We start from the raw sequence: 17,488 nt of genomic DNA on the forward strand, positions 1-17,488 counted from the left end.
CTTTCTGCCTGCCTTACTGCCTCATTTTGGACCTGCACGACAGAATTGTCCTTTCAATACTCTTTAATAAGTTAGCATATGGCCATCTATCGTATGAATAACCGGCCGTGTGTGAGTCGGACTCGCACACGAAGGGTTCCGTACCATTACGCTAAAACGACAAAAGAATCATGTTTGTTGTATGGGAGCCCCACTTAAATACTTACTTACTTACTTACTTACAGCGACCCGAAGTGGATCTTGGCCTCTGACACTAAGGAACGCCATGCTTCTCTGTCTAGCGCCGTTTCTGTCCAATCGACGGCACCGAGCTCGTTCAGATCTTTCACTACCTCATCGCACCATCCATCCATGCATCCGTCCGGATGGTCGACGGCCGGTTGGGCGTCCTAGGTATCGCTGGTGCGATGAGGCCCACTTAAATATTTATTTTATTTTGTTTTTTATCTGTTGTTACAGCGGCAACAGAAATACATCATCGGTGAAAATTGCAACTGCCTAGCTATCACGGTTCTCGAGTTACAGCCTGGTGACAGACAGACGGACAGACAGACAGACAGACGGATAGTGGAGTCTTAGTCAACTGAAAATCATAATTAGATTCCAAAAAAAGTAAGACAATGTTGCCATTGCAATAATTTGTTTGTAAAATAGTAAATTCCTTTTTATAAATAAACACGCTAAGATAATTTATTTATTGGTAATTTTACTCCTAAGATTGAACAAAAGTACTTTTATTTACTTATTTTTACATAAATACAAGACGCGCTGGTAAAAAGTGGCAACATTGTGTTACTTTTTTTGGAATCTAATTGCCATTTTCAGTTTAATAGGGTTCCATTTTACTTGCTTCCTTTGGGTACGGGACCTTAAAAAGGAACCTTAACACGAATAGAGGAAGAATACGTTATTAGCATATGACATATCGATGACATGACAGTTGATTTTGATAAAATGTTTTCGTAATAGTTATGTCATTTTATACCTAATATTTTCTTTAAAACGTTATTGATTTCGTGGAATAATCTGTCCTAAATGTTGTTTCCCTTATTTTCAGGTAAGATCCGATCCATATTGTAGGTACTAGGGCGGTTTAATAAGTTAGTACTTGGTTCGATCTGAAAACTGTTGAGGAATGTTGTGTACTTTATGACACCAAGCTTTAGGAAAAATGTAAAGAATTCACATACTTGAGATTCTTATGGCATTATCTAATTTGCGTACTTTTATTCTTCTGCCAGCTAAGACCATATTCTGAATTTCTATCGAACCAAGTTACTTTTCAAACCACCCCTCGTTACTTATCCAATTTTTGACGTAGGTATCGTAGACTCAGGTAACTTTAGTACACAACTATGGTCTAAATTCTAGAAACAGTAAAGTACGAGCATGTACAAGCAGCAGCACTTCTAACTGAACATCGGGTGACCTTATTACAAAAGGCATAAGGTCCACCGATGTATAGTTAACAGTGTGGGCGATGGCCTATAAATATTTTTCAAATTATGTAGTTGTAGAGTATCCTAGTAGGTATAGAAAAAGAATTAGTAACCTATATCTCCAATATAAATGTAACGATTGCAAATCAATAATCAGCGTTAAAAACTGGACCATCGTTAGATTAGGGACACTTGCACCATTCACTAACCCAAGGTTAACCGGTTAAACCGGAGTTCCCATGGGTACCAGTACTTTTTACACTGGGTTAACAGTTTAACCGGTTAACCCCCGGTTAGTGGAAAGGTGCAAGTGGCGCTTATAGGACTACAGTTACCTGAGTTCTGAAGTTAACGGTGTATTAAAATTAGAATCAGGCCGTTTGTATTATACACATTTTTTTACTGTTGTTAGTGATGTGCCAATGAGAACGTTCTCGTTTCTGAGAATTCCTTTCCGGAGAATTTTCCGAAAAATTTCTCGAGAACGTTCTCATTAGCATAAATAAGTAAGATCAATCTTATTTTTTTTAATGGAATGTAATATTTACTTTTGTTCAGTTTATACCTTTTGCCTCAAATAACTTGTTTGGGCAATTTTATGTTGTTTTAGTTCTGTTTTTTTATCAATTAGTATTATTTTTTATATTGCTATGAATGGTGCCAAGTATTTGCCTTTAAGCTCCTACTCTATCTCCTTATCTCATTTGTCTTATTGACTAAGCGATTGAACAATATAATTATTATTCGTCTTATTGAATAAGCGATTAAACAAAAGAATTCATCGCTTTTGCGACGAAAGGGTAAAACTCTCAGAGATCATTTCCGCGAAATTTCCGAGAACGTTGCCGATAGATTTCTCAGTTCTCGGGAAAATTTCGCGAACGGCACATCGTTAACTGTTGTCTACCGTTTTCTCCGCTTCATGGCTCCGTGTCCCGCGATAGTCAATACAAAGAGTTTGTAAGTAGATTTGCTGCCGCCCGCGGCCTCATCCAATTACAAAATGGCGGCCTAAACACAGATATGAAAGTTGTTGACAGAGATAGAGTCGGTCTATAGTATTTTTCAAACTTGATGGGTAGGATGACATATGTCATCTCCATCCTCGTATAATTGTATTGAAATGACAGCTGTCATCGTACCCATTGAATTTGAAAAATACTATAAACTAACTCTACACCGACTTTGACAGAAAAACGGGTCAAAAATCTCAAGTGGGTCAAATTTAACTTGCAAGATTTGACCCGCACAACATACTATTAATATGTACGGTCGAAAGTATTAATATGGAAGTAGCTAGAGATCGTATACAAATTTTCACTGTGACAAAGTACAAAATGGGTCATAAATAAAAACTTTCGACGGTACATTGCAAGTTAATAAAAAGCTTGTAAAAATGCAGTCTTCGGTTTTTAATTACTCTCTATTTCTTCGGACATGCGTACTTATACAAACTTTGTCAAGCAAGTTTCACTGCTAGAGTGAGACCGAGAAAAGTCTGCAGCGATTTTGATAGCCTACGCGGTGCATCTGTTATTTATACGTCATAATTTCATAAAAGTTTGACGTTTAAAATAACACTTGCACTGCGTGTGCTGTCAATATCGCTGCAGACTTTTTTCGGTCTAACTCTATCAGGTAGACTCCGTATAAAATAATATGAGGTATTCGGTGCACGCACGGCTACGTCTGTGTGGGTGCACGTACTGAACTTTTCTAATTAACTTGGCGAACTTTTTTCGTTAACGTCTTGGACGGAGTGGCTTTTGTTGTACTTTTCCGACTGTAGGTACTTTTATCCGCACTCGCCGGTAGATGCCTAACTATGCCTATATATAACATACAGATGTAGTGCATAATTGTTTTCGGAAACTAACGATATTAGAATGACTTACGGCTCGATTCGGAAAATGAATTAGATTTCTACTAGACTTCAACAAGTTATGAAATGGATAATTTAAAGATATTTGTAAGATATATAGGTATGTCAAATTTGACGTTTCCGCGATTCTGGAGGTCCTCTTGAACGATTTCGACAAGTTATGACTTAGATATCCAAGTCACATCTAGTCGATATCTAATGTAGATCTAGTTGATCTCTAAATCGTCTCTAGATCTTGTGATTATCTCGAAATCCGAATAGGCCTGTTACTCATATTTGACCAATTTTCTCATCCGTTCTAAACTGATTGCACTGCGGCCCTAGTAAATTAAACCACTGTTAGGTTTCTCTTGAAAATTGTATATTCTATCATTGCAGGCCAAGACGTCGAACAGAGTGTTATTCTGTGGCCCTCAAACAAGATTGGACATAATTGTGTTAAAAAATAATTTGTCAACAGTTAAAAAAAAACGTTTTATTGGGGGCAAAACAATTGAATGACATCTTCGGTTTAACAAACGCAAATTTCCTATTACAAAGCATAATGACGAAATACACTCAATTAAGTTCAACACAAGTTGGTTTTTCACCGATATTTTTTGTATTGCTATGTTATACTTTCATTGTATTCATAATATACATGAAATGGTCTCAACGTTTCAACACGGACCTCGAACAATCGATAACCCAAAAAGCTTTGAATAACCCCGTTCTGGATATATCTTTTGCAAACCAATACACCCCTAGAATTGAAAACACTGCTCGTTTTGGCCGTAATAGCCTAAAGTACATATTGCTCTGGACACCAAAAAACTCTTATCCGTTCAGCTGTTTTGGAACAGGAAAAATCGTTTTTATTAGGAACAAGTGTGAGTATACAAATTGTTATGTGACTGCGGACAGAGGATGTTTCAAGGGAGACCTCACAAAATTCGTCGCCATAGCTTTTAATGGAAGAGATCTGAAACACGTAGATGAGTCAGAGCTGCCCCAGCGAAGGTCGACTCATCAGAAATACATCTTCTTCAACACAGAGTCTTCAGTGAACGAACCGATGTGCAACCCTTGGTGGGACAACTTTTTCAACTGGACGTCCACTTACAAGTTGAACTCTGATGTAATGTACTCGTATATTTATATAAGGGATATGAATGGCGTACACGTTGGACCTAGAATAGACATGGACTGGGTTAAAGATATGAAAAAAATTGACGACACGTTAAAAGAGAAGTTAAAAAGTAAGAATAAGGCGGCAGCTTGGTTTGTATCTCACTGCATCACTAGAAGTAAGAGAGAGAAATATGTGAAGTTACTTCAGAAGGCGTTGGAACCTTATGGGTTGACCGTAGACATATACGGAGATTGTGGTAGGTTAGTTTGCAATCCGTTGGAGCAAGAGAAGTGTTGGGCTATGGTGTCCTCTGATTATTACTTCTTTCTTTCCTTTGAGAATGCCTTCGCGGAGGACTACGTGACAGAGAAGTTGCTGGCCGCGTTGAATAATGACGCAGTGCCGATTGTGTTTGGAGGATCCAATTACACCAGGTATTTACAAACTCAGCTTCAATTTATCACATTAGTTCCAAAAAAAAAACAGTCCTTGCAGTTTGTAGAAGAAATAAACCAACTTATTGGTAGTCCAACTAAATTAAATCCGGTCCAAATTATTTTCTATTGTATTCTAAAATTTAATCTTTTTATTTAGATAACCATTGAGATACAATACTCTTCATTGGAATATTCACAAAATTAAAATTCTTAGTAGTCTAAGGGCGACTTGCACCATTCACATACCCGGGGTTAACCGGTTAAACCTAGAGTTACCAAGGTAATACAAGTACAATTTAACGGTTTAACTGGTAAACTCCGTGTTAGTGGGATGGTGCAAGTGGCGCAGTTTTGTTAGATACCGTTTTTAGAACACATCTCATGCAGAACACACGAGTGATTTTTGCAATTACTTTGTGTGAGTTTTCGAGGACATGAGTTAACCAATTTTAAATCACTTTACTTTTGTATATCACAGGTAGACAGCGATATCTATTGTAAAGTGCCACCTTTTCGCAGGTTCCTCCCGCCCGGCTCCTACATCGATGCCCGTCTCCACGAGCCAGAATCCCTGGCCCACGTAATGGCGGACATTATAGGTAACCCGAGCAAGTACCACGAGTTCTTCCGATGGCGGAACCACTACAAGTACTCCGAACCAGAACATAAAGAGGATGTGTGCAACTTGTGCTCGGCGCTCAATGATGAGAGTATGGTGACGATGGAGTCCACGTATCCTCATTTCAGGAGTTGGTGGAATCCGAACTGGGAAGAGAGATGTCAAGATGACACTTGGGAAACTTGATGTTCGTTAACAAAGATATGTTTGTTGGGATCAATATCAATTAAAAAGTATTTTTCATTTCACCTACTTGTTTACTATTATCATAATTATGCCGTAAGCCAAATATGTACCATGAACATTATTTATTTATATCATCTTCCTCGCGTTATCATCTCGGCTTCTTGCCACGGCTTACGGGAGCCTGGGGTCAAGTTGGTACTTAGCAATTTCCGAGTTCTTGTCAATGTATCAAATATAATACAGTTTCATGTAAAGATTCTGTGTATTAAATGTATTCAAATTTTACCACAACGTTAATATTTATGCACTTACAGATAGAAATTACATCAAAATATAAACTATGGAAAAACATGTACATCTAAGAAATAAGTGCTAATTACTTCCAGTACGAAACGAAATCTGTTGTTTCCGCAGCGCCAAGTTGATTATTACCAATTAATTTACAAAGACACTTGTGTCAACTATCTTTTTCTATAATAAAGTAAGGTTCTTCTTCTTCTTCAGTTTGAGTTTGAAATAATGATTCATTGACTACCAATTTTCAAATGACTTACTTACTCATGTTCTATCAATTTTCACATACGTTATCTCAACCGGTTGCACTGCAGCCCTAGTAAATATACAATTGTCAGGTTTGTCTTGAAAATTTTCTATTGTATAATTGCAGGCCAAGACGTCAAACAGTACTGTTTTTTGTGCCACACAAACAAGACTGGACAGAATTCGGCTAAAAAAATAATATGTCAGAATAAAAACTAAAAAAAATAAAATAGTTTGTATTGGAGGCAAAACGATTGAATTAAATCATAAGTTTAACAAATGCAAATTTCCTATTACAAAGCACAATGAAGAATCTATTAAGTTCACAGCAAGTCGATATTTCAAAGATTTTTTTTGTATTGCTATGTTATGATTTCTTTGTATTCATAATATACATGAAATGGTGTCAACGTTTCAACACAGACCTCGATGAACTAAAAATCCAAGAAGCTTTGAATAATTCCGTTCTGGATTCATCTTTTGCAAACCAATATACCCCTAGAATTAAAAATACTGCTAGTAAATTTGACCGTCATGGCCTAAAGTATATATTGCTTTGGACATCAAAAAGTTATAGTCCGTTCAACAAATTTGGAACAGGACAAATTGTATTTATTAGGAACAAGTGTGAGTTTACAAATTGTTATGTAACTGCTAACAGACCATATTTCAAGGGAGACCTCACAAAATTCGACGCCATAGCTTTTAATGGAAAAAACTTGAGATACGTAAATGCGTCAGGGCTGCCCCAGCAAAGATCGCCTCATCAGAAATACATCTTCTTCAACTTAGAGTCTTCTACTTACCAACCGGTCTGCAACCCTTGGTGGGACAACTTTTTCAACTGGACATCCACTTACAAGCTGAACTCTGATGTAATGTACTCGTATATTTATATAAGGGATATGAATGGCGTACACGTTGGACCAAGAATAGACATGGACTGGGTTAAAGATATGAAAGGAATTAGTGACAGGTTAAAACAGAAGTTGAAGAGTAAGAAGAAGGCGGCAGCTTGGTTTGTATCTCACTGCATCACTAGAAGTAAGAGAGAGAAATATGTGAAGTTACTTCAGAAGGCGTTGGAACCTTATGGGTTGACCATAGACATATACGGACTTTGTGGTACGTTGGTGTGCCACGCCTGTCATGAAAAGAAGTGTTCGGCTATGGTGTCATCTGATTATTATTTCTATCTTTCTTTTGAGAATTCCTTCGCGGAGGACTACGTGACAGAAAAGTTGCTCACCGCGTTGAAAAATGACGCAGTGCCGATTGTGCTGGGAGGATCCAACTACACCAGGTATTTATTCAATTCTTTAAGTCCAAAAAAAAGTTCTTGCAACTTGTACAATAAATTAGCCAGTTATTGGCTGTCTAACTAATAAACTTAACCTCTTTATTTAGATAACCACAACGGTTCCATTCTCTTATAGTATGATTAGAATGAAGAAATTTGTTAGGTACCGCTTTTAGAACCAGTCTAAGCAAATTTTAATAGTATGATGAGAATGAAGAAGTTTGTTAGGTACCGTTTTTAGAACTTATCTCATAAAGGGCGGACGAGTGATTCAGTTTTCGAGGACACGAATCAACCTACCAAGAGACATCTACCATAAAGTGCCACCTTTTCGCAGGTTCCTCCCGCCCGGCTCCTACATTGATGCCCGTCTCCACGAGCCAGAATCCCTGGCCCACGTCATGGCGGACATCATAGCCAACCCGAGCAAGTACCACGAGTTCTTCCGATGGCGGAACCACTACAAGTACTCCGAGCCTGAACAAATAGAGGACGTGTGCAACTTGTGCTCGGCGCTCAATGATGAGAATATGGTGACAATGGAGTCCACGTATCCTCATTTCAGGAGTTGGTGGAATCCGGACTGGGAAGAGAGATGTCAAGATGACAATTGGGAAACTTGATGTTCATTAACATAGATATTTTGTTGGGTTCAATCTTAATTAAAAAGTATTTTTTTATCGCCTTCTTTTTCACTATTAACAAATTTATATAAGCCAAATATGTGCCATGAACATGATTATTTATTTATATATAAACTGTAGAATGGGGCAGTGAGCGAACCACGCAGGCTATTTTTAATACTTAAGCGCGCGGTTGTTTACCTATCAATTAATTTTATATTTTATTAATAAAAACAAAGAAAGAAATAAACAAACATAGTAAAACTTAAAAATCTATAGATAAAAAAATTGGCCCAGATCGCCGTCAACGGGCAAGGCCCAGAAGGCTGGCCGTATTTCCCCGCTGTATAGTGATGCTAATACGGTGGGCGAAATAGTGGCCAGCCCTCTGGTCACCAGAAGCATGTATTAGGCGCGCTGACAAGTCTTTGTACAGTCGACGCGCGCTTGGCCCCCACGGCCCCAAAGTTTCGACACCAAACGCCGCAAATATGTAGCTGCTTCCCAGAGCGGCATGTTTGCGGCGCTTGAGGCTTTCGGCTGAGGAGGCCGCAGCGCAGCAGAATCTTTGGTGCTTGGAACTTGGGACCGTGCCAGGGTATCAACGCAAATAGCGTCCCAAACTAGCGCCGACCCATGCTCCAAGGCACCAGTGTCATTCCGTCGGGCCTCTTGCCGTCATTCTCTCTATCTGTCTGTCTTAGGGTCTGTGTTGGGACGGGTTATAGACCAGACGTTCTTGGGCTCGGAGCAGTGTGCGGCCTCCTAGATCTAATAGAAGGACCTAGTATTTTCCCTATAAGGCTTTGATCACCATGCACCGAGGACAAGAACGCAGGTAAAGATTCACAAGAAATTTAAAAAGCAATACTTTAAAAAGCAACTGTATCGTAATAGCATTAAGGTTTAAATGTATGTAACAGCTCATACGAGATGTTTAGGTAATGTAGGACGATGTAGTTCACTTGTCCACACACACACACACTCACACACACACACACACACGCACGCACGCACGCACGCACGCACGCACACACACACACACACAAGAGCAAAATTACATAACGAAAAATTTCACGTTACTCGTTGAAAAAGTTTTTAAATGGCTATTTTTTCATTTTTGTTGATTTATTTTCATTGCTTGTGAAATACCTTGACGTGTTAGGGCCGGTACAGACGGTCAGTAACCCCACCGCAACTTGTGTGGGAACTGCACGCCGGCGTTACCTACAGTTGGCGTGCAGTTCCCATAACAATTGCAGTCGGGTTGCAGTCCTGCTGTATATATCCGTTATCTCAACCGGTTGCACTGCAGCCCTAGTAAGCAATTGTCAGGTTTCACTTGAAAATGTTCTATTCCACCATTGCAGGCCAAGACGTCGAACAGCACTGTTATTATGTGCCCCTCAAACAAGATTGGACAAAATTGTGCTAAAAAATAATATGTCAGAACAAACAGTAAATTAAAAAATAAAAAAGTTTTTATTGGAGCCAAAAACAATTGAATTAAATTATAAGTTTATTAAACGCAAATTAGCTATTACAAAGCACAATGACGAAATACACTCTATTAAGTTCACCGCAAGTTCGTTTTTCAAAGGTATATTTTGAATTGCTATGTTTTGCTTTCTTTGTATTCATAATATACGTGAACCGGTGTCAACGTTTCAACATAGAACTCGATGATCAATTGATAATTCAAGAAGCTTTGAATAAGCCCGTTCCGTATTCATCTTTTGCAAACCAATATACCCCTAGAATTGTAAATACTGCTAGTAAATTTAACCGTAATGGCCTAATGTACATATTAGTTTGGACACCAAAAAGCTTTCATCCGTTCACCTATTTAGGAACAGGACAAATCGCATTTATTAGGAACAAGTGTGACTTTACAAATTGTTATGTGACTGCGGACAGAGGATATTTCAAGGGAGACCTCACAAAATTCGTCGCCATAGCTTTTAATGGAAGAAACTTGAAGTACGTAAATGCGTCAGAGCTGCCCCAGCTAAGATCAACTCATCAGAAATACATCTTCCTCAATACTGAGTCATCTACGAACCAACCGATCTGCAACCCTTTGTGGGACAACTTTTTTAACTGGACATCCTCTTACAAGCTGAACTCTGACGTAATATACTCGTATATTTATATAAGGGATATGAATGGCGTACACGTTGGACCTAGAATAGACATAGACTGGGTTAACGATATGAAAAAAATTGACGACACGTTAAAAGAGAAGTTAAAAAGTAAGAATAAGGCGGCAGCTTGGTTTGTATCTCACTGCATCACTAGAAGTAAGAGAGAGAAATATGTGAAGTCACTTCAGAAGGCATTGGAACCTTATGACTTGACCGTGGACATATACGGAAGCTGTGGTACGTGCGTTTGCCACTGGTATGAGAAAGAGAAGTGTTGGGCTATGGTGTCCTCTGATTATTACTTCTATCTTTCCTTTGAGAATGCCTTCGCGGAGGACTACGTGACAGAGAAGTTGCTGACCGCGTTGAATAATGACGCAGTGCCGATTGTGCTAGGAGGATCCAACTACACCAGGTACTTATTCAGTTACCACTAAGTCCAATAAAAAAACAGTAGACACTTGTAACTTGTAAAATAAGTTAGCCAAGTTATTGGTAGTCCAAGTAATAAATTTAATCCATTTATTTGGATAACCACTACGATACAATACTCTTCGTAGGAATCCTCACAAAATAATCAATTTTAAGAAGTGTAAATAATTTTAAATAGGTCACGGAATGGGCAGTTTTGTTGGGTACCGTTTTTAGAACTCATCTCATGCAGGAAACACGAGTGATTTTTGCAATTAGCTTATGTTAGTTTTCAAGGACACGAGTGAACCAATTTTTCAACTCACTTTACTTTATTTTTGTATGTCACAGGTAACAGCGATATCTACTGTAAAGTGCCACCTTTTCGCAGGTTCCTCCCGCCCGGCTCCTACATTGATGCCCGTCTCCACGAGCCAGAATCCCTGGCCCACGTCATGGCGGACATCATAGCCAACCCGAGCAAGTACCACGAGTTCTTCCGATGGCGGAACCACTACAAGTACTCCGAGCCTGAACAAATAGAGGACGTGTGCAACTTGTGCTCGGCGCTCAATGATGAGAGTATGGTGACGATGAAGTCCACGTATCCTCATTTCAGGAGCTGGTGGAATCCGAACTGGGAAGAGAGATGTCAAGATGACAGTTGGGGCAGTTGATGTTCGTTAAGATAGATATAATTTTTGGGCTCAATCGCAATTAAAATGTATTTTTATATCGCCTTTCTGTTTCCGTATACGGCGGGAAGAAGTTGATAACTGATAACTCGAGATATTTTGTTGATGAAATTTACTAAGAAAACTACATAAGGTTCCAATTTATTTAATTTTTCCCGTTAGTTATCATCTTATTCATCATCATCATCTCAGCCATAAGACGTCCACTGCTGAACATAGGCCTCCCCCTTGGACCTCCATTCATACCGGTTGGAAGCGACCCGCATCCAGCGTCTTCCGGCGGCCTTAACAAGGTCGTCCGTCCATCTAGTGGGTGGACGTCCTACGCTGCGCTTGCTAGTCCGTGGTCTCCACTCGAGCACTTTCCGACCCCATCGGCCATCATCTCTGCGCGCAATGTGGCTTGCTCATTACCACTTCAGCTTGCTAAGCCGGTGGGCTATGTCGGTGACTTTAGTTCGTCTACAGATCTCCTCATTTCTGATTCGATCACGCAGAGAAACACCGAGCATAGCCCTCTCCATAGCTCGTTGAGCGACTTTAAATTTTGAGATGAGGCCGATAGTGAAAGACCACGTTTCGGAGCCGTAAGTCATCACTGGTAACACACATTGATTAAAGACTTTCGTCTTGAGGCACTGAGGTATGTCGGACGAAGAGATATTGCGTAGTTTCCCGAACGCTGCCCAACCGAGTTGGATTCGGCGGTTGACCTCCTGCTCGAAGTTGGACCTACCTAATCCTAGGTAGATGTACGAGTCAACAACTTCGAGTACCGAGTTCCCAACAGAGACTGGGATCATCTTAGGCACTTGTCCCACCAAGAGCGAGTAAGCGATTAACTATCGGCGATTTTCTCGCCCAAGAAACGAACAAAAGATTAGGATCCTGTGTTGGTAAAAGAGACACATATATTAATAGTTCATCGCTGGCTGTTCACACTGCCGGCGAGAACACTCGCTCTACTAGTTTGTCGCCGCGATAAGATAAAACTAGCTCAGCGGTACTCGCTCGGCGATGCTCGCTTCGTAGTTAGAACTCAAGCTGCGAGACCAATCAGTCTACGTGTTCGGCTACGCTGCACCGCCCGAGCGAGTGACGCGAATAATAGCCCGTCGCACTCGAACACTCGCCTATAGCCGAGCGACAAAACTATTGGAGCTAACACTCGCTTCTCGCCGCTCGCCCACTCGTTTCTATAGTTTATCGTTCTACTCGCTTATCGCTCACCGTCGGCGATGGGACAAGTGCCTTATTCCTGGCGTTTAATGTCACTAAATATATTGTTTTACGCGGTAAACGTAACGGTTAGCGCAATGTCATATTTCATGTGCGCAATGTCTTCGCCCATTTTGAATCTCAAGCCAAATTGTACCCGTCAAACCGGGGAGTGCTGAGGGCCTACTGCGAATCACGTTCAACGTGTTGACTCCCTGACACACTTACGTACAAATTTACGAGTGCGACAGACAGGCAACACGTCAGAGAGTGCTGATAACCAACCAAAGAATAGAGTTACACCAAGAAAAGTCTGCAGCGATTTTGATAGACCCTACCTACAAGTGTTATTTACGAGTCATAATTTCATAGAAGTTTGGCGTTTAAAATGACACTCGCACTGCGGGGGCTATCAAAATCGCTGCTGTTCTCGGTCTGACTCAAAACAGACACAGAGCAAAACTACATAACGCAAAATTCCACGTTTTTCGTTGATAAATTTTTCATCGGCGCCCCCTGATTGCCCGACGGGGCCACGCAATATACAGATTGGACTTTTACGACGCCCCCGTTTGAGCTGTATGTTCACAATGCTTGCCGAGCACAGGATAGTGTTACTAATAGGAATTGAAAGAAAAGTAGAGTTAACGAAAAAAGCTTGTACTAAAAGTGATATTTTTGCCAAGACCATATTTCGTTATTACTCCGTCTGTCTGTTGCCCTGCTGCTGACCCGATTTAACTGGATGAAATTTGGTATATAAGTATTTTGAATGTTGGGGAAGGACATAGAATAGGTACTTAGAACATTCTGAAAATCATCATTTTCATTTTTATAACAACCGGAACTGAAAACACTAACTTTAATTTTCCGTGTTTTACAGTCACCTGCAGTAATATGTCACACATCAAAGGCCGCCAAAATATCTGACACGATCTTATTTGTACAGCCATAAGAGCGTGTCACATATTTTTGCGGCCTTCGAAGTACAGGGTGGAAAGATAAGTAGGGCCATGGAGGTAAACTACCTTAAATCCTTAAGCTGGCTCATTTACTTAAAGGAGACATTCTATTATTTTGAAAAAGAAAAAAAACTTTAAGGATTTAAGGTAGTTTCCCTGCAGGGCCCGACTTATCTTTCCACCCTGTATTGTTGCAGGTGACTATACCACGTTCTCATCGTCACCCTACATTGGTTTGCGTCGTTTAACTCACCCACGCTCGTTAAGTGATTGTACCAGCAATGGATAAAGTGATAAACAAATGAATGCGAGAACGCGAAACAGGCGTTTAGGGCACTTTTACGACAGGATCTGCGCGCTGTTGACGTTTAAAGCGTTATTTCATATTTTATTCTTTGACGGGATTCAAAAACATGGTTTACGCGATCCGCTATAAAGAACTAATCCGGGGTTAAGCGGTTAAACCTGGAGGTACCATGGTTACCAATACTATTTAACACTTGGTTAACAGTTAAATCGGTTAACCCCGGGTTAGTGGGATGATGGCGCTAAGTGATATAGGCAAAGAAGTTGCTGCAAAAGTGCATACCCACTTTACGAACCTAATTCACGGGTACGCACTTTTGACACTTCGTTCGACTTACATAAATTACGTAGGTATGCTTAGGTATTTTATTTGGCTTGTTGCAATAACTTGCATTTGGTAATAGTAATTTTATCAAACCAAACACAAGTATCTAGCCTAAATAAATCTCTCACGACAAAAGAACACTCACATATGTTCTTCTCCAACTAAAAAGGTTCTAACCCCCAACTAGTTCGCGTCAAGTTACACCCTAAGCACAGTAAAGGGGAAATCTTTTCATAGCCTCTAGATGGTGGGGGATGTAAAACGGCTTACAACGCGGCATTATTAAATTGGCTACGGCACGAGTGCAGACATTCGCAGCTCCATTCAGATTGTAGAAAAATATAGCGAATTACAGACATTCATGGGTTGGAGCTCTTACTATCGGTTTCTGAATTTTCCAAGACTTATATTTTTTATACCGGGGCCACACTAACGGGAAATTATTTCATACGGTCACGATAATTAGAGTTTGTGCGAAAAGAGAAGAGTCGTGGAATATATGGGGCCTATTACATTCCACGACTTTTCTCTTTCCGAACAGACTTTAACGGCATTTCCCGCCATTTCCCGTCAGTGTGGCCCCGGCATAAAAAAATTAAGTCTTGATATTGTAAACGAAATAGGTAGCTGCTTTTAACTTTTCGACGCCGTGTCAAACACAAAAGCTGTCACTCGGACGCCATGTCACCGAAATGTCAAAACGGAAATTAAACTTTATGCATATGCACGTAGGTGTGTGTTTCTCAGTGATCTGTGACTGTCTTTGGTGTTGGACCTACGGTTTGGATCTATTTATCATTCATTGGCGTCGAAAGGGTTCTTCTTCTTCTTTATCGGGACACTCTTGACAGAGCGGTCGTGGTCATCATTGGAAGTCTCCCTTTGTGACACGTTTAACGGCTCGCCTCCACTCCTCCCTGACGGCTGCGCGTTTAGCGCATTCGTGCAAGGGGCCGTCCATTGCTGCCTTCATTTGGTCCGTTCACCTCATGGGCGACCTTCCTCGCGCTTGGGTACCTTCTACTCTGCCCTGCACCACCAGTCGCTCTAAGGATACATCTCCACGAGAAACGTGTCCAAAAAAGGTGAGGATGCGAACTTGAACGAGTCCAAGGGACCCCAGCAAAATATTCCCTCTATCTTAGCGTTTAAACCTGGTTGCATCCACAGCTATTACTTCTGAGCCTAGCGTCCGCTTTCCAACTTTTTCCCTCCACTTCGCACGGTCTCCAGGAATGATGCTGAGAATGATCCAATCCAATTTCCAGCATGTTATCCCTCGCAATGCCCGGCTTCCTACCTTCAGAGCAGATTGGGATTATCCAATAATAGAGTCTGTGCGGAAAGAGAAGAGTCGTAGAATGTATGTCTCTTTCCGAACAGACTTTATCTAAGAATAATCTCGGAGATAATGACATGATGATTTGAAATAACAGACATTAGATCTTGGCGAATTTTACTTATCTGTCTTAGAAGTCTTTAATATTAGTATGATTCATGATATCGATGCCCCTAGTGTAAATTTAATTCGATAGCGTGATGTGACGTACGCGTTTGCGTTAAATATTACGTAAATATCGAATGAAATTTACACCACGAGTTCGGAACGAGTAGGAACAAATAGTAACGTCACATACCAGAAAAACTTTACCGGGTCAAAGTGGCTTCTATGACGCAGGAAACAAGGTATACATTCAAATGCAGGTCATTAGAAAAATTCCAAGATATTCGTTTATGACGTTCATTTCCTTAAATTGTATGTTACATGGAAGTGTTTTCTAAAGGGATACTAATGGATTATCTTATTCTTTGAGACATTATTCTTGGGAGTAATAAAATAAGCTGACGTAAATATTAAAGGAAATAAAGCGGCAAATACTATTTTTGGATTTTCATGGAGCCGAACTGGTGGAGATATGAAATTGTCATCATGTAGGTACAACTGTAATAATATGGGTGCACAAATCACCATGCATGACCTCTCTGCGTTAAGCACCGTCAGCCTGAAAAATAATGAAAAATTAAGGTTTTTATTATTAAGGGAAAGTTAAACAGAAAACACGACACGAAAAAGCGACAGCCATCTAACTATCCAACCTAGAGGGGAAATAGGCTTTACCGGGATTAGTTCGGTTTCCTCACAATGTTTTCCTTCACCGAAAAGCAACTGGCAAAAATCAAATGATATTTCGTAAATTACATGGGTTTGAACCCGCGACCTCCGGATTGAAAGTCGCACGCTCTTACCACTAGCGCTTGTTATTCAAAAGCGCTTGTTATTGTTGTGTTTCAAAATTATTCATTTAATCCACTCTAAACATAACAAAATATTTAACATGGCTGCACATTTGCCATTGGCTTGCAACCGAAAACCAAGTAAAATCACCACTTTACCGAATCGCTGCTCACAAATGCTTCTTTGAGTCGTAAAAGAGTATCGTGTTCAGTAGGATATATCGCACGTTTTCAATCAACCCCTCTGCTTAGGAGTGTCTGGTTACTCTAGTGATGGGCCGTATTTACCTTAGCCGGGAAAACAGGGCTTACCGCGAACCATGTTCGACATGTTGTCTCCCTGTCACACTTACTTCCGAATTTACAAGTGCGACAGAGAGGCAACACGTCGAATGTGGTTCGCGGTAGGCCTTCAGATATCTAAGTGCAGCACACATAAGAAATTTACCTACTTTTTTACTGTGCCATCATGCCATGATAACGGCGCGATTCGGGAAATGAATTAGAGTGCCAGCTGCCATAAGGTACCTTTTGCCGTGGAACGTCACATATCTTTACTGTTTCATATCTAGTGCATCTCTAATTCATTTCCCGAATCGCGCCGTAATTTTCGTTTTGGGGGCCAATCAACTTTTAGACCGACGTCTCTGGCTCTACCGAAAGTGTCTTTGGAGTTCCCAAGAAATTACATTTTCAATTTAATATTGATCTAAATTTTAGTTCTATCACAGAGCAAATCGCTTGTTATAATAATAGATTTAAATTTAGATATAGATCGTTTAACAATACATAATACTTTTCCACAATCTTTATGCTTTTCGGTTGCTTATGCTTATAGTTAGTGTCCGACAGAAGCATTATCATCATCATCATCTCAGCCATAAGACGTCCACTGCTGAACATAGGCCTCCCCCTCTTGGGGGGTGTATGCCATAATCGCCACGCTTGGCAGGCGGGTTGGCGATCGCAGTTGAGTACACCGAATTTGAGGGACGCTGCTGCCCGTCCACCGGTGGTCTTGGACGTAGTTTAAGGACATACCCGGGTCTAAGCAT

The 17,488-nt window shown here is 40.4% G+C and overlaps 3 protein-coding genes across 3 annotated transcripts; all 3 read left to right on the plus strand.

Annotated features, from left to right (window-relative positions):
* Positions 1-3,098: 3,098 nt before the first annotated feature.
* On the plus strand, positions 3,099-5,674 carry LOC134670449 (alpha-(1,3)-fucosyltransferase C-like). The gene is made up of 3 exons (XM_063528275.1): positions 3,099-3,103; positions 4,225-4,866; positions 5,389-5,674. The coding sequence occupies exons 1-3, from the start codon at positions 3,099-3,101 to the stop codon at positions 5,672-5,674; spliced, it is 933 nt and encodes a 310-aa protein (XP_063384345.1).
* Positions 5,675-6,562: 888 nt separating this feature from the next.
* On the plus strand, positions 6,563-8,137 carry LOC134670450 (alpha-(1,3)-fucosyltransferase C-like). Its single transcript, XM_063528276.1, has 2 exons — positions 6,563-7,517; positions 7,852-8,137. Exons 1-2 carry the CDS (start codon positions 6,610-6,612, stop codon positions 8,135-8,137), a joined length of 1,194 nt encoding a protein of 397 aa, XP_063384346.1. The 5' UTR covers positions 6,563-6,609.
* Positions 8,138-8,952: 815 nt separating this feature from the next.
* LOC134670451 (alpha-(1,3)-fucosyltransferase C-like) lies at positions 8,953-11,369 on the plus strand. Its single transcript, XM_063528277.1, has 3 exons — positions 8,953-8,975; positions 10,055-10,696; positions 11,084-11,369. The coding sequence occupies exons 1-3, from the start codon at positions 8,953-8,955 to the stop codon at positions 11,367-11,369; spliced, it is 951 nt and encodes a 316-aa protein (XP_063384347.1).
* The last annotated feature ends 6,119 nt before the right edge of the window (positions 11,370-17,488 follow it).

The sequence above is a fragment of the Cydia fagiglandana genome, chromosome 14 (assembly GCF_963556715.1).
Source record: "Cydia fagiglandana chromosome 14, ilCydFagi1.1, whole genome shotgun sequence".
Lineage (NCBI taxonomy): Eukaryota > Metazoa > Arthropoda > Insecta > Lepidoptera > Tortricidae > Cydia > Cydia fagiglandana.